The sequence below is a fragment of the Rhea americana genome, unplaced genomic scaffold (genome assembly GCF_003343005.1).
Source record: "Rhea americana isolate MKP2758 unplaced genomic scaffold, rheAme1 scaffold_16, whole genome shotgun sequence".
Taxonomy (NCBI): domain Eukaryota; kingdom Metazoa; phylum Chordata; class Aves; order Rheiformes; family Rheidae; genus Rhea; species Rhea americana.
This window is the reverse complement of record NW_028185705.1, coordinates 8,307,388-8,329,700: the sequence shown is the minus strand read 5'-3', so window position 1 is coordinate 8,329,700 and position 22,313 is coordinate 8,307,388. Positions and strand designations below refer to the sequence as shown.

Genomic DNA, 22,313 nt, shown 5'->3' with positions numbered 1-22,313 from the left:
TTCTGTCTCTAGATGCCAAAAAGCAAAAATTTACTTTTTTCATAGCTGATGAGGTTTACTGTAGTGTAACTTTTTTCCTTTTTGTTTGCGGAGAAGCGGTGAAGTTACTTTTCCTGCKTCTCATCCAATAGCTGTATCTGAAATTCATAACACAGCAAAGGAAATATTAATTTGAAAGAAAAATCCTTTTCTTTCACTTCAAATTAAATTTAAAATGAAGGAAGACATCTCTTTCTCCCATGGTAATCTTTCTTTTGTTTTTAATATGAAGTATTATAACATCATAAATAGAAATGTAATGTTATTAAAAGCCATACAAGTGCTACTTTATTAGAAACTTCTTTAAAAAAATTTACCAAGTTGAAATATTAATGTAGCTGGCTGAAAATTGAAGTTTTTTACTAGGTCATAGTCATTTTAAGAAAGAAAATTAAAGTAGATATATTTTGAAGAAGTCCAATTTCTGATAGTGCCAAGCTTTTACTAGCATGTCTTGGCACTGCTATATATTTTTAAGAATGCCTTTTTTTTTTTTTGAAAGCTCTTTAAATTAAAATCTAGTCAAGTGTATTTACTGAAACAAAAAAAGGCTTCTCCTCCACTCCCTGTAGTTATCAGTTTTGTCTGTAAATAYAGAGTAGGAGCAAAATTATTTTAAAAAGTTTCAATTTGTCAGTTAAACTTTACGTAATACAAAAAAAATTGCAGTAACTTAGAGGCCTTGGGATAATGTAAATGACATGGTGCATGCGTAACTGCATAATAAGGGGTGAATGCAGAGAACCGAATCTCAACTGCATTAGAAGACTTTACCAGCAGTGAAGAGCCTCCAGCTTCTTGAAGGATTTCTCTCCCCGTAAGTTGACCTGTTCTGTATTATGAGCTGAGTAGAGGCACCTTTTATCTTTTTTTCTCCATTTATTTTTCCCTACGTACACAGAGAAGAACAAATGATTACTGAGTACATGTTGTTTAATGGGCTAAAATACTTTTTACATTTGCAATGCAATTTTGAAATGAAGTGTTTCCAAATTAATGCRAGATTTGGTTCATTTGCAATTAATACAGCTTTGCTGCAGTGGAATGGCTTCAAATTGCAAAAGCAGCCTCCTGCTTTGGTGTCTCCTCTCACCCTTCTCTTTAAACCTGCGTAGAGTGTAATCAATGCCATCAAAAATTCATGAAGGATTTTGATCAATGACTTTGGCAGTTTTTGTCTTTTTACTGGAAGACACAACACCCAGTATCTCTTGCAGTCCCTGGCCCTAAGTGAAATATTCATCTGTCTGATGGGTGCAGCTCTGTTCCCTGGGCTTCGGAATGCTCTACAGCTCCATTTTTAGTCGGCAAGAGCTGGTAGCGTTTCTGAAGATTGTAGACYGAAAAACATCCCTCGCCTCTCACTGGTGTTTTCTTAGCTTACAATCAGTTTTCAGCTTCCTTGGTCTTGGGACACACTCCTTGCCCTGTCTCCCATCGCTGTGGCAGTGGCCTYTGCAGCTTCCCATTTGTGTTGTCTGTCCCTCTGCTTCAACTAACAAGGACTGAGAAAGTGCTGTTCTGGTCCTGTTCTGAAAGATGCTTTTCTCTTCACTGCTGCGGACAGTGCCACGGTCCTGCTCCTGATCAGACCTGCCACCTGAGCGTGCTCTGCAAGGTGAACTTTTCTGAGCRTGGCTGTGCTGCCTCTGAGTATTTTGGGTTCTTTCTGCATGATATCTCTAAAAGTCTTCCCTATCCATCCACTCAGCTAAATCCYTCTTATTGATTATTGCAAGATCTTCTCTGCTCTTGGGTCTGTCAGGGAAGTTGCTGGCCAGACTGGTCTTCAAGCCTGTCTCTCTGAAGAGGACACCTCTTTCTCTGTTGGGCCAAGGATTTTCACATTCTCATCTTGTTCGGCTCATCTCTTGTTCAGCTCGTCCTTGTTCCATGTGTCCGCATTCCCTTGGTTTCTGAGGACTGACTCTGGCCCATCACTGCTGTGCGGTTCCCACCAGTCAGCCTCTGTGCCCCTTCACTTTTGGAGTGAAAGTGGGTCTCTTTGTGGGTGTCAGTGGATGGTTGTTTCTTGGGCTCTGCAAAATTCCAGCAAGTCTGAGTGTTTATCTTAGGGCTGGCTCCATCCATTTCTTGCAGTTCCTTGATATCTCAGCAGATGTAGGTAAATTAACATCTTATCTCGTGTTTATATCTTTTAAGTTCCTTTCAGAGCAATGCAGTAATAAGAGCAATATTCCATATGGGCACAGGTGGTCTTATGCTATTAACACGTGTAACTAGTTGCCAATCATATTCTATTTCATGCAGCTTTACCAGTCTTTTTTTTTCTTTTTTTCCCTGCAGTTTTAAAACTAATCATGTAGAGTAAATGATATTTTACTAATCGTTAGCTTTTTTAAAAAAAAATTATTTTAAGTGCCGTGTTTAAATTGGACTTAGTTGTCAGTTGGCAAATAGCTTGAGTATATAGATGTGTCTTTATAATGCATCAGTTTGTTCATCAGAGAAAATTACAATATCAGGAGTGKTTTTTTTTTTTCCCTCCTGAAATTTTGATGCATATGTTTGAAGAAGTCATGAAAGGATTTAAATCCAAAGCTGAAAAGCCTGACTGGAATTGATTGTTTTGAGCTTCTTGTTTACCAAATATGAATTGAGGGTTAAAGAAGGACGACGACATAGATTGAGGGTTTCTTATGAATAGCTTTACATTTGATTTCTTTATTAAAGGCTAGCGTGTAGGAATAATGTCAAGAAGAACAATAGTAAAAGCATATTTAATGGTGAACAACTTTTTTGGGGAAAACTTTGGGTTTTGATTGTCTGTGCAATATTGATAGAAGTTTTTTGTAGTTGTAAGATGCAGCGTTGCAGATGCTTACAATGAATAGGACTAATGCTCTTGCAGAACAAGCACTGACATGCTGTCAATTTTAATACCTTCCTTACTAAAAAATAATTTCCTTATTATAATATATTTTAAATACCTTAGAGTAAGGCTGAATATCTGTTGTGAGATTAATCATTTTTTTTGTGGACAAACTAGAGCACAGGATGTTGCCATAAAGAGATCTTTCAGGCATTATATAAAAGGATAAATCTGTTTTTAACACTGACACCAGCTGTAGAAGGGAAAAATATTGTTACAGTTTACAGTGAACAGAAATATAAAATATGGAGGGAGTAACTGTGAAACACCAACGCATGTGCGCCCCTGCGTGCCCCTTTGGAATTATCTCACCCTACTGGGAATAAGTATTTAACAAAAACTTTACAAGGTAATAGAAAGAAATACAATCTCAAACAGATGTGCCATGCCAGCTAGGTATAGGGATGTATGGGATGTATATGTTCCAGGGAAAGTTGTTTTCACATAGGATTAAACTTTCTGTGGATATTGGACTGTTCTGGGCCTTTTTGAGGCAAGTGGAGACTTAATGTGTAGTTGTGTTGTAATTAGTAACCAGCCGTATCTGCTTGTGAAGGGAGAAACTTGCAGCAGTTGTTAAATGCTTTTTGCAGAATGGCTGATCTTGTGGGGTTATGATCCTTTAGAGACGAAGCTTTTCAGACTGATGTCAACTGTTTGATCATTTGGTGGTGTTGTGTGAACATCGTACTTTAGTGCGTGTTGATAATGGCAGTGTTTGTAGTAAATGGTAACTGAGGAATGTTCCAGGATAGCTGAGACTTGAAGAGCAGGGCAGCGAGCTTCCTTCTGTGCCTGAGCCTTCCTAGGAGGAGAAGCTCTATGGGAAGAGAAAATTTGGGTGCCATGGGTGCAGCTTTCCAGTTTTATCCTACCTCTGCTGGAGTTGACCTCTTTCTGGTTGGACTGGTAGAGTGGGACCTGTTCAAAGTGGTTGTGGAGGCTGCACACCTGTCTGCTGGCGGTCGCTTAGCTTACGGTSTCTGTGCTCTGATCTGCACTGGCACTGAAACAAAGCAAACAGCATTTCTGACCCCTGCGTGTGCCAAGTGCCTTCTCGGCACACCTGGCCCTCAGTCACCAGATGGTGTATGGTGGACCTCCCGCTGTGCAACCATGGCCCAAAGCCTCTGTTTGTTTCCTGTGGAGCTCTTGATCTCCTCCTCCTCTCATGCGCTGTGAGAGCACTTCTTGTCTGAGGATCAACACTTTTGAGTGCTCTAAAATCTAAGTCTTTGTGAGGCTTCGTACGAAATTGATATATGAAGCAAGGAGATGTAGAGTGGAGTGGAGCATTCAAGACTTGAGAGGATACAAGCTATGAATAGATGAAAGCAAGGTCAGACATAATGGAGCAGGATGGTTCAGGCCAGGGCAGAGTAGGGCACAAGACTTGTTTTGAAGATACTTTGTTGCTCCGGCAGTCTTGACCCTTCATGTTCCTCAGACCTGATATTGTTTGGCAGCATGTATGTTGGGAATCCTGACCATCTGATAGCATTGATATGACCCTTGTTAATATGTCCTTGTAGCTGTGTCTCTCCCCATATATGTGGCAAGAGTCACTTAAGGAGAATAGTCAGGTTGCATAGCTTAAGCACCTGACTGGTAGTTAAAGCAGTTCAAAAATGTTTGACTTGCCCGCAATATAAAAAGTGTGGGCACAATGAACTTCTTACTCTAAGGAGTCTAGGTTACTCTGAGAACCTTGATGACTACTGGGAGGCATAGTGTGCTACAGAAGTACAGTGTYCTCTTACACTTCCCCTTCTCCCAGTCCTGAATTTTGGTTAAACTCCCACCCATTTTTTTTTGGAGTAATAGGCTTTAAATAGCAAGTGAAACAACTACAGTGCTGGTCTTGCCAAAGACCATCTAAAGCTGAGTTATCACTTCCAGTATCTCTGTGCATATGCCCCTGGATAGTAATTGCCTTTTTCTGCAGTGGTATTGCAGCATGAGCTTTCATCTAATTCATTATCCACCCTAATGCTCAAGTCTTTCTGCATTACTGCTTTCTAAACAGCAGTCTCTCACTTTATTCCTGTACTGATTGTTATTTCTCCCCAACTGCATTGCATTACATCCATCTTCGGTGGGATGTCTCACTTATACCAGCCTATTTCTCAGAGCTTGCCAGGTAGCTGAATTTTTCTGMGATATTCTTGCCTGCTTGCTTCTCTTCTGTTTAGCATCATTTGTGTTTACTAAGTATGGAGTTAGCAGTATTCTCTGGATGGTTCAATTGGATGTATAGGCAAGAACAGTGACCCCTTGTCTTTTCAGACTGTGCTGCACGCCATCTCTACATGGCTATAAAGTGTGTATCATCGCTAGCAATTTTTATGTATTTGCTTCATCTGAACTCTATTACTGTTTTTCTATTCCTGTTGCCAAAGGCCTTAATACTCTTGTTTTTACCAGTGTGGGGTTTTGTGCAGAGATTTTTATTACCTTCTCTGGGATATATGACCAAGGAACCAAGTATTCATTTTGGACCCTAAATAGCACCAGACACTGCTGCTGGAAAATTTCCAGAAAGCTTCTTGCCTGGGTGAAATACTGGTAGTGAGCAAAAATGAAAGCTGGGTTAGTTTTACAGATAAACTCTGTAATATTTATAGGGTCTCTTATAGGATCTTTTTGCTTTGAACAAGACAGCTTGCTTAGAAAGAAGGGAGAGAGCTGTCAGAAAGGTAGGTCATGTTTTGGGGACATGTATCCCTGACTAATAATTTGTTCAGTCAGCACAATCTCTATCTCTGTTTCCATTTGAGGTTTATGTTTTGAGAAATAGATGTGGATAAAGTCCTTTGCTTAAAAAAATCTGTGTAATACAAGCTGTCAGCATAAAAAAAAGGATAAAATTACCCTATTTTGTAGATCACAAGCCAAATTAAATATACTTTTATACGACTAAAAGTGTATGTGCATGCTTGTTTGCTTGACTCTTAAGTTTGGTCTTAAAATAATTCTTGTGGATCTGGCTGGAATGGTTTTATGGCTGCTGTCACATGCTGAAGACAGTAAATCTGGCCCCATGAGGGCTGTTGATCTGCCCCCGTGCAGAGGATGACAAATCCAGAGTCGCTGGGGGAGTGTACTGGGTTGTGATTTTTCTGTCTCTCCTCCGGGAGACTCTGCAGCCATAGATGTCGAGAGCTGACTGCGAACTGAAAGGAAGATGTCCCCCAATATGACTACAGCATTTAACGTTCTTGTTCTAAACGGTTCTTTACTGAGCTTTCCATCTTCTGCATTAATTTGAGAGCCTGAACCAAATAACCAGGAAAAGATTGATGTGGCCTCACTTTATTTCATATAGTTGATAAATTGTTAAATGGACCAAAGGACACAGGTTTAAAAAAAAATCATTTTGTATAAAAAATGAGGGATTTTTATTAGCTGATAGGGCCCCTGTCTGTCAAGACTTTACAAAGGGGCAGATTTGATCCTATGCTCTGTGGTGGGAACAGCTCTAGTGGCTTCGCAAAGCAGTTTGCTCGCTCAGCACAAACTGCAGAAATGGGCTTTCTGCCCTTTTGGTATTAGGGACGTATGAGTTTGGAGAGCGGGGACTCCTTGCAGCATCGCTGCTGAGCTCTTCTCCAGGAGACATCAGGCCCTTAGGCAGGRACAGTTTCCAATCTAGCAGGCTTCTGATCTCATGTCCTTGGTAGTACTGGCACTATTTAAATGTTATATTGGGAGAAAAAGGAGTAGAGGATGTTACTCGAAGTATTCCTAGGGTTATAGCGGTAATCTTGTACCAATGGCCAGGAGAGCGGCTTGCTATGCTGCTTGAAGTGTGCTTCTCGGTGACTGGGACTCGGTATGAGGTATATTAGCTGTGAAAGCTGTGGTTGTCATATACACGCTCGTCTCTGCTGATGTTGGGAACAAAGATAGATTTAATGGGATAGCGACAAGAGTAAATCAAATTGTAGGCTACCCACAGGGAAGTGTGAATGTGTTTGGCAGGACTGCAGCCCGGGTAGGCAAAGGTCGTGCACAGAGCAGGTGCTCCATCACCAGGTCCTTTGCTATGTTTATTTCGACTGGTCTAGTCATTTTTTTAAGATGCTTTTTTAGTATGTGACTTATGGGACTATGTTTTGAAAACGTAATAAGGCCTTAATATAAAAAGGCAAATGCTGGTGAGTATGTGCAAATCCCTTTCTGAGGAGAGAGGGGAAATTGATTCTGCTCGAGTCTGTGTTTTCTGAGTATTGCTAGCTTTAGTGAAGTGAAAACTGATGTGATTCTGCATTAAGGAAGCAAAGCTACAAAATGCCCCATTAAGGTAGCATTTATTTGTTCAGGGGTTGCCCTTACGATATCGTGCATGCTGCAGCACCTCATTAYGTGAGAATGCATTTGAGACAGGTGTTTCCAGGCATAGCGTTACATTTTATAACACCCTTAAGATTATGTATTTCTGCAGTAAGGGAMGAAGTGAGATGAAAACCCACTTTTGCTGCTATTAATTAACGGTACAGTCAAGTCTCTGCTATACATCAGCAGTTTATACGTTTTTCTAGGTAAACCATGCCACAAATAAAGAGCCTAAGGTGGCCTGGTCTCAGTGTGCCTGTGCTTGTGAATTCGYGTGCTGCGGCACGTAAATGGAGCCGTGCTGCTTCTGGTTTCTAACTTGTGCTCCCTGCTTGACTTCAAGCTTGCACTTGGAAGCAGCCTAGAAGATACTGGAGCTGGCTTTGGGAGCAGTCATTTTGCCCTGATGCCTGGGTCTTCGTTGTCTCGGTTAGCTCTGACCTGGCTACTCTAGAAAGTGGAGAGTTGAGTTTACCCGTTTTCTCCCTGGGGTCTGCTGAGATTCATTTGGCACTGGCTGAGAGAGCATCCGCTTTCCTGGGGAGGTCAGCCTTGCTGGTGACCCTCTGTTCTGAAGTTTTATTTYTGTGTTTGCATTAAGCATTGTTACGAATAAAATTCTGAGCTGGATGYGACCTCTCTGAAGTACAGCATGGAGAGGCTATGAACAAGAACAAGGATCCCTCCTTTTTGAGAAATGCAGATAATGATGGTTAACTGAAGTCTGAGGGACTGTGCAGAATGCACAGGCCTAGTGTTYTCAAGGTTATAGAATTTTCAGTTGCTGCCTTTTTTTTTTTTTGGTCTGGCTACTTAAATCAGAGGTGTCTAAAAGGAGTCTGATTTTCAGGATATGCTGTGCTTTAAAGTATTTCAAGTAAAATATCTAGATTTCCAGTATGAAAAACTCTGTCTTTAAGGTAAATGAACTATATTTATACATGCAGGAAAGTGTCAGGGAACAGTTCAGGGGGATAAAGGTTTTATTCTGTGTTTGATTCAAATATGACTGGCTGTAGTCCRTTTGTAATTACCAATGATCTGGGATCAGTGGTTCTAAAGTCAGGTCATCCAGCTGAGTTTCTGTATCGCCATTGCATTTTGCAACGGGACACCACCAGCAGCACTGCCATCCTGGAGGAGTTCAGCTGTCTGGGCACATCTTTTGCTCAGCATCTCCACGTCTTCTCTGGGGAAKAGAGGACAACTGGGATTATTTTTCTGACAAGTAGCTCACATACCATGGTCTGAGATTCCTTGGTCTGGGAGTATCCCRCAAGTCTTCCGGATTTCTGCTGCAGTGTGCAATCCTTGTGGGAAAGATGATGCTGCAGTCGGTTTAATTTGTGTTTGTTTATCTTGAGATGGGAATTGTTGGCACTGTTGGTTATCTGGCCAGCCCTGCTTATTCCTGGCAGAAGTGCTGCTGGTGATGGCAGTTGACATCAATGATCCAAAATCACTATCCATGTCTTACCTTGAACAGCTGATGCCAACAGTGTGTGTAAGCCATGAAATGCAAAAATAAGTCCTTTCTGATCATCCAGCAGCACCTGTCTCTTCCTGGCCTCCCAAGCTTCCTTTTGAGTCCCCTTTATGTGGCACAGCTATTACGATGTGAAGTTGCCTGACTCTCTTGCCAATGAGCTTTACTTGTCCTGCTGTCAAGCCAGACAGGCTGAGARAAAGATCCATGGAAACTGGCCGTGACAGGAGAGAGTTTAGTTTGCTCCTTCCAGAAGAAGGCATCTGCTCTGCCTGAGAGTGGCTGGCAGCACTTGGCACTGTAGTATGGTTCCTGKCCTTGTCCTGGTTTTGTCTCAGACTTGCTCTGAAGTAGACTGTATTGCCCTTAAACTCTGTCCCTTGAAATGTAAGGAGAAGGTTGCACTGAATCTGTTTTCTGTTGCTTATTTGCCTCAGCTCTAAYGCTTATAGGACTTGGGTTGTGTTGATTCATTGGAATAAAGCAAAATGCATTAYGTGCAACTCACTAGCTTTGGGTGAAATAGGTTACCAAGGGTTAATGCTGGTGTATTACTCATGTTTGGGACAAGGACTTTTAATTCCACCAGTTAAATTAATCTCTGCAGCGTGACAGCGTATTCCCTGGTCTATTTTTCATCATCARATTGCAGTCTGCTGGTTAGTTCCTGTAAAGGTCTGTTGTACTCTGCATTTATGCTGCTGTTCTTAACCTCTGCAACACTACCACATCATCTATTGCACACGGGAACAACGGAATGAATGGTGTGGGAAGTTCCATGTCACTTTTAGGAATAGACCCGCAGATTATGTTTGCTTGGGAATTGAGGGGCTGGCTAGGTGACTGTTGTCTGGAGAAATGGCATCTCTTGGCAGCTGTACAGTTTGGGTGTCTTTTACTCCACTCAATCTCGAGAAACTTCTGGTTGTAACTCCTGTGTTATGTTAATGGAAGGCTGTTCACAAAGACGTGTGTATTCATGGGAGAACAGAATTTGTCTTTTATCTGATAATCAGAAGAATCACTGCAGCATAATCAAAAGAGGAAGGCTCATTCAGAATATAATTTGTTGATGCTGTCTGACCACCATATGTTGTTTTAACTTTCATCCTTTTTTGGCAAGATACAAAATAATYTCTGCAAAGTATGTGAATCTTTGGCTGAAGAGTCTATTTAAAAGTAATGCACTGTTAAAATGGATTGGCTGTGCCTGAAATATTACTACATTTATTTGCTGTCAAAGGTGGAAAAATATTTGAGGCAAATGGCTTAGTTTTGTTTAGGAAGTTGCCAGTGGAAGAGTCTAGAGAGATGGATTTAACCATTTGTTATTTTAATTGTACAAATATATTAACTGTTATGTACTATAAATCAGTTTCCTATCAGTTATTTTCTTTTCACTCTCTTGCCTTTCTGGCCCACTGCACTGTATTTATTCTACCAAACTGCCAGGAAGCCCAAACTCTGTCAGCTGAACCTACGATGTAGTGAATAGTGTCTATAGCTTACTTGGTTCTTTTTAGTACAGTCCAATTGAAAATACAGTAAATGCACCTAGGTGAAGATGTTACCTTTTCTTTTGTGAGGCTTGCTTGAAGCTTTAGGCTTGCAGGTGGCTGAGAGTCTTTGCTCACTGATCTCTCAAGGTCTGTTTAAGAGATGGTACAAGAACCTTTCAGGTTATATTTATGTGCTTCCCTTGCCCCTTYTTTTAAAATGCATTGCAGTGTAGTCTTCAAGAAAAGAACGTGTTCTTTAGTTTTTTTTTTGAAAAAGCTTCCTGTCTGCAGGTCTCAATTTGATACAGAACTAATTGCTAACATTCCTTAGAGCTCAGCACTTTGACTAAATGCTAACAGGATTTTACTTTTACCCACCCATTTTAAGAGTTTTTTTTATACCAAATCCTACTAGCCCAAATCTGGTTCCAGTGGCCAGCCGGTGTTCTGGTAGGGACACCTAATTGAACTGCATTAGTAGTTAAGTTTGTCCACATTAAGGACTTGGAGTAAAATGGGTTTGACTGAGAGTTTAGCCTGCAGTGGCAAGCTACGAATTAATATCAGTTGGCTGTGTGTATACCTGAGGGACTTTGTACCATTTTAATCAGAATAGTTGAAAATGGATTTCTGTGCAGCTCTTCAGAGGAGACCTGAAAGAATCGGTTGGCACACAATCTACTTTGAGTTAATCTACCATCATAACTAATAATTTCACCATTCAGACATAAAGTATCGACCTTAAAGGATTTTTCTTATATAGCTGATGGCTTGATTCCTTTTAAACACTAATGCCCAGGGTATAATCTCTGAGTAGTATAATAGCTTTATATTTAAGGTAGATTGGGGATAAAATTTTGTGTTTTCATGTGAACTATGAATGCTAGTAATGTGTTCAGGCAGGAGCTACCTTATTTTACCTTTGAGAGTACTTATCAAATATTTTTTATTGGAAACTTAATATATTGAGGCAGAGTGAACAGAAAGCTGATGAGAATGCAAAGGAACATCACAGCATTGCATTGCTTGCTCTGTCTGTAGAGATGTAGCATGGGTTGATTCATTTAGCATATCATCTGAAATCATGTAGCGTTCAGTACCGATTAAAATTATATGAAATTGGGTGTAAGAGATTTTGCCATGTTAGCTTTGAAGGATCTTCTGTTCATTGCAGAAGTAGCTCAGATAGGCACCACGGTAACTCCAGTGATTGCAGGTGTTACGCCTGATGGATGTCAATACTGCAGCAGCAGCCAGAGGAGTTGCTCAGGATTTAATTTCACGCTTGTGTATCCGAGTGTCAAATCGGTCCCCTTCTCCTTTAATTGTGTATTTGCAAGTCTCAGACTATGTGTTCTGATATTCATTACTGCTCCGCCATCAGCGTTGGCATGATGTATCACATCGAGCCTTGCAGGGAAAGGTCTTTCAGCATCCCCTGTTTTCCTCTGTCTCCTATTCTGTGTGTGTGCGCCAATCCCTTCCTCTTCCTCTATTTTACCTGCTTGGTTTTAAGYCCTCCTGGAGTGTGTTCGTACCTGTCCTATTTTCCCAACTTTCYTGCTTGTCCAGGGCTCCCAGAAGAGCGCAGCCTCCCTGTTTGCTCAGTACTGGACCAACCCATTTAATTATTGGCTGCTGTCCAGTATCCAGTTCTGCAGGAGTGGAACAGGAAATCACTTTGCTGTTCTCTGCTCTTGAACTGTTAACCATCTCCCCGCTGAAAAAGAACAGTGGAAACTTCTAGTGACTGGTATCTTAACTCTTAAACATTTCTTCTAAAAATTGTTTTGGATGATCTCGGTTGAGTTCGTCAGCCACTTACATGGCTTCAGGAACCATGGAATGAGTGTTTCGCAAAAATAACTGTGCCCTGATGGGAGCTGGAGCTGAACTAGATCGTCTGTGTGTGTATTTCTTTTGGTGAAAGAAGTGGTTTCAACAGCATTGAGATGCCCAGTGAATCTTCACTGGTGTTGTCAAATGGGTTGTTAGGAAGGCAGCCCCTGCCCCTATTTGGGAAAAATGCAAAAACTGTTTGAARTGACCTGTGATTTTTAACATATAAAACACTTTCTTGTTTGAARTAACTTGACTTCAATGCTTTGGCTCTTCAAACTTCATCTGTTTCAGGTAGAAACAAAATGTGAGTTTAGGGCAAAATATTTCCAATTTTTCTGAGTTACAGGCGCATCTGAGAAGCCATTATATGTTCTGCTCTGTACCTTGCACCTTTTTGATAAGACAAGAGACTTCTGCCCCCACTGGTGTCTCGGTGCAGAAGCACCATGAGTTTGAGTCTGTGGCTTCCTTGGTTTCCTTAGCTGACGTTTTTGACCTCACTAGCTAAAGATATTTCCACCAACAACTACTTGTTCCCGCAGTGTTTTCTGCCAGTGCGGTTGTGCAGCCCCGTGGCAGGAGCGTGTGGCCATCCTGTGAACAGACTCGGGAACRGAGCCAGCCCAGGGAAAGAAGGTGGTGTGATAGTTTTTGGTAGAGGCAGACCAGTTACCCTTCCAGTTCACAGCATGACCAGAGGTCTCAATTTACCATCATTTCTGGAGAGCTGCTGCAGTTCTCCAGTAAGTACACGTCTTCTATAAATTGTCAGTGATTGGCAGATTATCAGCCTTCTGCAGGGGGACTCTTAACATTAATATTGATCTGCCAAGCAATRTTTTATTTAGAACAGTATGTTCCAATTTGTTTTCTTTCCAGTCCTAAGGAAGATACTTAGCAATGCAACAAACATGTGTCTTTCCACACTTGTGATAAATACTTGACTTCCCCTCTTGATTTGTAATATCATTTTTGGTAGAATTAAATTTATGTATAAGATGGCTCTTCACCTTTTAAAAGTACAGATAAACTTGCAAATATATTAAGCATCTATACAGGAAACTAAAACTACATGTTTACACAAGAATGTCAGGTTTTTAATTGCATAAATTGCGTAAATAAGATGCTGGCTTAAGCAAATGTTCCATTTCATATTAAAGTGAGGGATACACGAAAGCTGGGATTTGCATTATTTTTTTGCATAAAGAATACTGAGAATCAATTGTAAGATTTGTAGCCATACCATAGTTGCCATGAGGATATTCTTTGACAGTTTAAGCTAAGAGTACAAAGTRTTTTACAATTTATTTCATGTTATGCACTGACCTAGTCTTTTCTCTTCAACAAATAAAGTGGGTTTTTTTAAGACATAGTTTCTTTTTTCTGATTGTAAGGCATGCAGATGGGTTCAGTGAGTAGATTGACAGCTATTTGCTTCCTTTTTATAGATTATGACTAGAAAGAAGTTACTGTTTCCTGTTTTGTAGCAAGGAAGGGCTTTAGAACTGGTGTATTCCCCGAAACGCCTGATTTTAAGTGAGCAATTGGGCCAGTTTTTCTGAAAGCCTTTCCATCTACCTATCTGAGTTATTTCTCTGTTCAGTTCCTTGGGACTTTTGCTGTTTCTGGTATTTGAGGATTCTTTTTTTCTGGAGGGTTTGGATCCCCACACCCCTCATCCATTATCTTTCTTGTTGTGAGTAGCAGTGGCCTCCCATCCAGGCAGAGATGCTAGGGTAAATCAGATGAGAGACTAAAGTATGTGATAGTGTTGCCTAAAAATTCTTGTACTGTGATCTGTTCTAATGTTTTTAGCTCACAGCCTGGAGTGAATTAGAGTTTAGAAAGCTGCCAAGAAATCTGGTAAACTTGTTCAAATGGGAGGCTTGTAATTAATTGCCCAACATACTTTTGCTTGCACAAGAGGAAATGTGACAGCGGCAAACCTTTAATGTCTTTCCTGAGATTTCTATACTTTCTTTACCTATTCAGGATTCCAAAAACACCTGTAGAAATCCATGAGCTGCATTGCACAATGAATATTGTCTGTAAAGCTGCTAAGCATAGGTACTCCTTGGACACTGCATGCTCTCTACTGCTGTGGCACCAAGGGGTGTCACCCAGAAACTGCTTCAAATGGGAGGAATGCCAAATTCTGAGTTTTCAGTGCTTGATGTTCTGTAAAGGTCTATAACAAGCTTTGTTATAGTCCTGCTGTATTTGGTTTGAGATGGGAATATAATACTYGGAGTGAATGGATGCAGGTAGCAAAGCTTGAGGTGATTTTCCAAAGTTCTAACTAGAATTATTCACCTTGTTTCTTACTGATTAAATAAGTGGTTTGAGATTGGTTGGACTTAAATTGCCACAGAGCCAGGTGGTGCATACTTGTTCTTCACTTTCTGCATGTACCAGTCTGAGGCGTTTTTTGCGTGCGTGTGTTGTAACACAAAACTCTTCAGCTGCAGTGCTCTAAGGTAATTGAAATTCATTAGACTTTTTTCCCTGACATCTGTAAATTTGCACACCTCCTGTTTGATTCAGTCAGATGTATAGAAACAAATTTGCATGTAAGAAAAAAAAATACCTGCTTCGTGAAAGCTATCAGTTCCTTTAAAAGACAAAAATCATTAGCTGTATAAAGGAAGAAAAAAAAATCCTGGGATGCTGTGTAGGATGCATTCTGTTCTATTTTGGTTGGTGAATGTAATTCCTTTTCTTTTGTGGAGTTTAATGAGAATTTTTGGATTTTTTCTTTCCTGACCCCCTTATTCTCATGTCATAAGGCATTGGTGTTGCCCACTGGATATTTGTCTGACTTACACGACCTTCCTCTGGCTGGAAGGCAGTGCTACATGTCTGTTTTGCTTGAGTGAATCGCATGAAGCAGYGTTGCTTGAGCCTTGCTGGTGTTCAGACTGTTGGCCGCTGTGCTGCGGGCTCAGATCTGCAGGGTGCAGAGGGGGTTTGTTCTGTCCTGAGTGTAACTCTTCCGCGTGGGGCTTTTAAGATGCATGTGGTTGTGACAATCAGGATATAACATGGTATGGATGCGTGTCCCAATCTTCCATCTGTGTTCTTTTAAGGATCTTTATAATTTTTGTGTAGTACTAAAGTTATTTGTTTGGTGGTAGTTATTAAAAGAAACTTACACCATCTTTAGAGTCTAGACCGAGAAAGATCGATGATATGTTGTGGTTCACATTTATTTGCTTGTGTACATCAGAATATCTTTACGGAAGTCTCTGKAGTAGGGCAGGTATGTGCCAGATAAGAATATGGACACCAGTGAGTCCTGTTTTCTGTGTATCATCTTTGGATGGTGGATTTTCATGGCTAAAATAAATACAATTAACATACACCAGGCCCATTGTATTTACTTTTAAGCAGGGTTGAATTGATAGTCTCTGCTTAACAAAGATTAGGGGTTTACAGCTTAAACTCCAGGAATTAAGTATCATTTTTCTAATGATCCTTGCTTCTTCTCTTCCCAGCTCTGACTGAAGGTTACGTCGGCTCTCTGCATGAAAACAGACATGGTAGTTCCGTGCAGATACGGAGGCGAAAGGCTTCGGGGGATCCTTACTGGGCGTACTCAGGTGAGYGTCAGAGGATGGGAGTGATGTGTGAGGTATCTCCAAAGTCAAAATTGTTAGCTTTTGTTGCTCAGCAGTAGGAATTTCAATTAGCTTTGCAGCTTGTTTTCTTCTTCCAATCTCCTTGCGAACTCTCTGCGGATGTCAGGATGTTTCACTCTCAAACTCTTACCAGGAGCAACTGCGTGCCAACCTCCCTTCTGAAAATAGCTTTGAAAAACATTGTTAAAGTATACAGGTTTCCCCATTTGGCTTTCCTCTGGCTTGCACTTGGACTTGCACTCTTCCACCCTTCTCCTCAAGTCCAACAATAAATCCTGTCCCTGTTTCCCATTCAGGCGGTTGTTTCCTGTGGTAACTCTCTTCTTCCTCCTTTTGCTATTGGCACACATGTTCCATCCTTTCTTACATTCCTGCCAMTTAACTGCAGAGTTTCCCTTATTATTTTCCTGCCTCTCTCCATTTTCTTTTTAGCTTGAAGCATGTTTGAAAACCCCCACGAAATCCCACARACTTGTTCTTTACCCTTCTTCTCTGGTCAGTAGCTTCCCTTGCCATTTGCCTCTGAACCTTCTAGGAGAATTCTTAAGAGAATCCAGACTGCAAGATGCTAGGATCTTTCCAATTAGTGGTTTGTGTATACTTATCTTTCCAGTATGGTGTAATAATGACTATGAGAGACATCAGTGTGGTCTCATACTGTGATGAGCGATGCTGAGAGGGAGGATGTGATYGATGCTTTTTGTTTGTCCGCTTACTCTTGTGAGTCCCTTAAAGAAAACGTGATGTCTGCACAATTTTAAAAAGCCACAAATCAAAGTACTTCAAAGCACTGCCTTAGACATACAGTTTGCTAGTTGGTACAGGTTTAGAAAATTCCAGATCTGTGTTTCAAGTTTTTTGAAAAAGTTGTGAATCATGTTAGTAGCTATTTTGACTCTGTATRAACAAATTCTTAACTTCTAGCAAGCGTTTGTGAAGATTTCATGTGTCAAAATGACCTTATGCATGCTTTTTGAAAGAGCTGTGATAAATTTCAAATATTTGGTGTTCATCCAAGAGGAATGTTGTGCAGGTCTAATCTTATCTGAAGGAAAGATATTACTTTCCAACAAGTCTGAATGCTGATATCAGATAAAACAGGCAAATGTCCATTTTTGACTGCCAGCTCCTGTCGGTTATGCAGACCATAAATTTCATCAGAAACAAATGGTTGTAGGTGAGCTTAGAATTTTATTAGTATGCAAAATTACCAGATGTCATGTTCTTGTACTAGATCTCAAAATACATGTCTCACTTGCAAGTGAAATTATGCAAGCAAAATAYACTATAGCATTGTGTGTCAGATGACGATTTTTAGTTAAACTTTGGGATTTTTAGCAAGCGGACAAGTATTGTCACAAGTTTTGTTTCCCATATTGCGGAGTAATTTTCAGCCCGAAACTCTGAATGGAAAGACATGAATCAAGGAAAAAGCTGTCTGTYGGAATGAATGGTCTATTCCTATCTACTGTCCTGTATAAAATATTACAAGTTAAGTGGCACGTGGCAGGTTTATTTTGTGTTTTGTTACTGAAAAATGTATGTGGCATATTCATTGCAGGTTGTTAAAGGAAAATGTCTGAAAAAGAACACTACTTGAATTAGTCTGTCGTATCTGTCGAAACTCCTTGCTTGAGCTATTGGACTTATTTTTAACTAGTCCAATACTTTTCTTTTTAACTTGTTTCTGCATATGACAGTTTTCCTTGCTCTATTTTGGGGATGGTTTAGTTCTTCCTTTGTGAGTAACACTGCTTGTTCACCCCTCCAAAAAAACTTCTACCACCCACTAATCCTTTTAAATTTATGTCAAAATCTAATGTATAGCCCTGATATGTGATTATACCTTACCTATTGTTTTTTTGCATGCTTTTGTCTTTCGATAAATCTCCTGCTCCTACAAGGAAAACGGCCAATCTGTGTATGTGTTCCCCCACCCCCAGGGAACAGAAAGCGGCTTCTCAGTAATCAGTCACATGTCACTCTACCTGATTAGCGTTATCTAATTAGAACCTTTTTGTCACTATTGCTGATAGGAGTAAATTAGGAGATGGAAAAGGCAGAAATGATATGTTTACCAGTAGTTGTCAAGAAAGCAGAAGAGGACATAATATCATATTCTCACGACGCTTTGTCAGGCTACTGTTTGCACAGAATAGCTTGAAACGCCGTTCCTAGGGGAAAACAGTTTGGTATCGAGTATCCCCGCCGCAGAACRCAGGTCTTGGCCAAAGCTTTCCTGACGTGGAAGACAGGTGGGAGGAAGCAGTGCGGGTACTGCACGCCCTGGCTGCAGTTGTCTCCTGCATCTGAGCTAGCCCATCCTGGAAGTGCCTGGAGACCTGTGCGCTCCTGGAGCTGGTGAGCACGTGGCCCTGCCCGTGAGGAGCAGTGACCCTTCCCAGCCCAGGGTAGGGGTTGATGCAGCGCTCTGAGGCAGTCCTGGTGCTGCTGGCATTGCCCTGAGAAAGGGAGGAAATGAAGGTGAGCAATTAAGTGAGGAAAGGAGTCTCGTGCTCCTGTTGGCTTACTCTCTCCTCACTCTCTGTTTCCCCAGAATACCCTAGAAACTCTGAGCAGGACTTCACCAAGCAGTTAATATAGTAACAACGTCTGCCGTATGGGAAGGGTTTTGGACATGACTGGGAAGTTTACAACAAATAAACCTGCAGAGAGTGGAAAACTTACTCTGCAGTAAGCAATTAGTCTGTGCCAATGGCTTCCAAGCTCTTCTGCAGACATTTGCTGGTGACTACTTCCCTTTCCTGTTCTCGGATGTTTAGGTCAGCTCTCCTCCAGTTAGTCGTACAACATTTGCTGGCCCAGCCCCAGCAATTACGGACAGGGAAGAAAGTTGTGCTAGAATGTATGCTGGTGAATTTTAGGCTRCTTTTAAGGTAATTTGCCAGTTGGAGTAAATAAGACCAAAGACAGCTGCTGGTCGGAGGACGGCCGTCTTTTGAGTATTGACCAATACGCCTATGTCTCTGCTGGGCCTCCATTAGTCTGAACTATGGCTCTATATTGATTTCAGTTGAGCTTTCCTGATTAATGGTAACTGAGGCTTCTTTACATTTACAGCCATGCTTGCCTGCTTACAGAGCTTTTGTATTTTCAGGCTTAAAAAGTTCTGTAATAAATCCTGAGGGGGGAGTGGAGAGGAGGGAGGTCTGAAAGCAGCCAGCCAGATGCAGTTTCTCGGCCAGTGGAGTGGAAAAGAAGGCACCACCATATAGCTAAGAGTCCTCAAGTCGTTGTCTTCCTCAGGATATATTTRTCCTGTACCACGCTTGAGGAATGTTTCCAGTGCAGCCTCTAGAAAACGCTCTGCTATCCCATGTTGTTGTGGAAGGAAAATGGTCCAGGAACTGGTCTGAAGTTCTGGAGATGAGGAGGTTTTTTTGCTTTAGAACAAATTTATTGTGCAAGTATGTTTTGCCTTCCCATTTGAAAATGTAATGTTGCTCCTCGCAGGCACAAGTTCAGAAAGAATAAACTTCAGTAACTGAATAGAGGTCAGAAAGTCCTCAGGTCTGCAGTGTTTGTTTGAAGGCACCTGGATGCTCTGCGTCCTTGGAGACAGGATCCTCTGAACTTCTGTGCCTTGGGCATGCCCTGTGCGAAGCCGTGGGGTCTGCGCTGTGCTGCTTGCCCTTCGCTGGGCAATTGCAAAGGACAGCACTTTTAAGCCTTATAAAATAAGCCTGTTGTTCCCAGACATGACTCCGACTATAACATTTACTCTAGCTGAGAAATAAAACTTGGAATTTGAGCAGAAAATAAAGACTAGATAAYTAAATGAGGAAAGAAATCAAGGCCTGTTTTAAATGGGTTCTGTCAAAAAGGCAGAAGGAAACACGATCAGCTTTTCCAAAGAAACTTCGTTAAGTCTGTGCTAGTAGCTTTTTAAACCTCATTCAGCAATGAGCAAAGAAAACACAACAAAAGACAACAATTTGTCCTTGAATAGGAGCTGCGAGAGTGAGCGGAGACCGTCTCCTGGATGTTTTTTTTTTTTTTTTAAGGATTTTTGACAGGAAATTCTAACTGCACTTCCATGGGGATTTTGCTGCATGCATGTGTATTTGTGTTTTGGCAGAGAATTCATCCCGGGATTGCGTTTTACAGTTTGCCTGAGACACGCCAAATGAAGCCTGGCAGTGTTACTTGCAGCTAACGAATGTCGAATAGGTGCAGCACAGCGGAAGTAAGAAGTAGGTGTGGATCCTGGATGTCTCTCAGGGTAGTCATGTGGGATTTTTTTTTAATATAATATTTTCTTTTAGATTAATTGTACTGAATGAAGAGCAAGTTAGATTTATTTTGCTTATCCTTAATTCTTGCAAAATGCTTCATGGTGCTCATATCCATAATAGTGACAGACAGTGATTCAAATCCCTTCTCACCAGTTTGGAAACAYTTTTGTAAATAAAAATACTTTTAAATCTTTAAAACAAACAAAACAAATTATACAGCAGTACACAGTCAAAKTGCCTACCAGACTGAGTTTGACTGGCCCTCCCTTGAGCAACGTATGGTGTTTCACAAAGCATAATATTCCGGGCATTAAATAAGCCTATGACCTTTAGCATGTAAAGTCAAAGTGCTGAAAGCACTTTGCCAGTGACCTGATCAGACCCTATTTTACCTCACAATAGCCCTAAAAATGGGAAGTGAGAGGGTCGGGACTTTTGGATGACATTCTGGTCACGTGGTTCAGATGCTTGTGTCCGAAGTGGTAACAGTTCTAAAAGGCATACCTGTATCCACGCTAAAAAAATATACCTAGTCATTTTCTTCTTCCTTCCTGGAATCCTGCTATGCATAACTGATGGGAGACTTGTTGCATGAGATCATAGAAAACCAGAAGTGACTGTGGAGAAATGTTACTCCTTTTACGCAATTTGGGAAATTCATTTTGGAGTCCTTTGGAGATCACTAAGGATGCAATTCCCCCCCCCCCCCCCCCCCCAAGTGTTTGTGTGTTTGTGTGATGAGCAGGGATGGAGTGGAGTCTGCGCCCAGGGGCAGGGTGTAGTGTAAGGTGGTGCTTTTGTCCTGGCTGGAGTTTCCAGGTTGAGTTGTGGTGTTGGTCCTGGTGGGGCCAGAGCCCTCTGCTCTCCTGGAGGCTGCTCTGCTGCTCAGCCTGAGCGCTGCCAGCTGACTCGTGGTGGCCTCRGTGAGGGAATACTGCCTTTAAGTAATTAAAACCGTTTGGACTTCCCAGAGAACAAAAGAAAGGAGACATTGGCCAAGGATGTGTACRTGTTCTTTTTACTTATGTGTTAGGCAACTCTGCAGGAAATGCGTACAGTTTCCTTTTCTACCTTCTCCCCCCATCTTTAACCTAGTAGTATATTGAAGGCATCTTTTTTGCTCTTTGTACCTTTGATGTCTTTCATTTACTGTGTAAAATTATTAGCGCTAGTTAGGATACTTCTGGGTTTTTTGTGTGTGCTTGTTCTGACTGATGTTATTTTTCTATAAATGTTTGGTTCCTTCTCTGTGTGATACTGTGCAACTGTTGGGAACATAAGTAGAAGTTAATACAAGAAAAATAAGCTTTGCAAGAGTAGGAGTGACCTTGTGAATGGAAGAGAAGTCCATTAAGAACAGGAACTGTGGCCACGTTGTCATAGTAGTGGCCGCTATCCGTGTGCAAGTGCTTTGCCCTACCACACTTAGGCAGATATTGCTGTCCTTTAAGACATTATTATTTAAAATGTAACCAATGGTGAATATAAGAATTGAGCTTTCTTCTCAAAAGCAATTGCTGGCATTAAAACAGGAAAGATCAGTAAAGGTTATTTCCTGAGAGAATAGCAAATGGTGTTAACAGGGATGAAATGTAACTTGGTGATGTCCTTTGTAAATGTGTGAATTTCTGTCTCTTTGCTAGATTGCTTGCATTAGATAAGCTGCTAATATGAATTGGACAGGAAGCAATCAACACACAGTAAGGAAAGCTTCAAGACTTATTGAACTGAGAGGTAGCTAATGGCCTATTTGCTTTCCTTGGTATTTCACTTTTTTCTTTTTTTTTTTTAATCTCTTAGAATAATAAATCTTGATATTGACCAAAACTCTGGCATATAGTATGCCGTTATCTCACTGTAAGTGTACTCATCTCCGTTAAACGCTGGATGGTTAAAACCACCAGGTTTTGGCTGTCTCTCTACTTTGCTTTATTTTAAGYTGAAGAGGAACTAAATGGCTAGAGAACGAAGTCTTCCCATTAATACCTGATCTGATCAGTAGACTGCGCTGTGAATTTATCTGCATTCAATGGAGACGAATGGTTGCCTTCACTGAACCTTGCTGAAACTGGCTGCAATGCATTTATTTCCATGTGCAATGTTGTTAGTGTAACAGTTGTTCTGGAAATCACTGCTACACTCTTTTGTAAGAGCTACGCTCTTCGTAAGRGAAACATGGAAACCTATAGCTGGAGACTCTGCTATTACTGTCTAAGCATGAACCTTGATTCTTAATGTGCGCAGCTAAAGCAAGTGTGATATACTGTCACATTTTCCCAAATAAGCAAATACCCACTATATCCATTGAGTATATGTAYTCTGATA

The 22,313-nt window shown here is 41.0% G+C and overlaps 1 protein-coding gene across 1 annotated transcript in view; it reads left to right on the top strand.

Annotated features, from left to right (window-relative positions):
- PTPRG (protein tyrosine phosphatase receptor type G) overlaps positions 1-22,313 on the top strand; it is a 342,342-nt gene that overhangs the window by 10,706 nt on the left and 309,323 nt on the right. Inside the window, exon 3 of the mRNA XM_085300014.1 lies at positions 15,589-15,693. Within this exon, the coding sequence (XP_085156140.1) occupies positions 15,589-15,693 (105 nt within the window). The remainder of the gene's footprint in view (positions 1-15,588; positions 15,694-22,313) is intronic.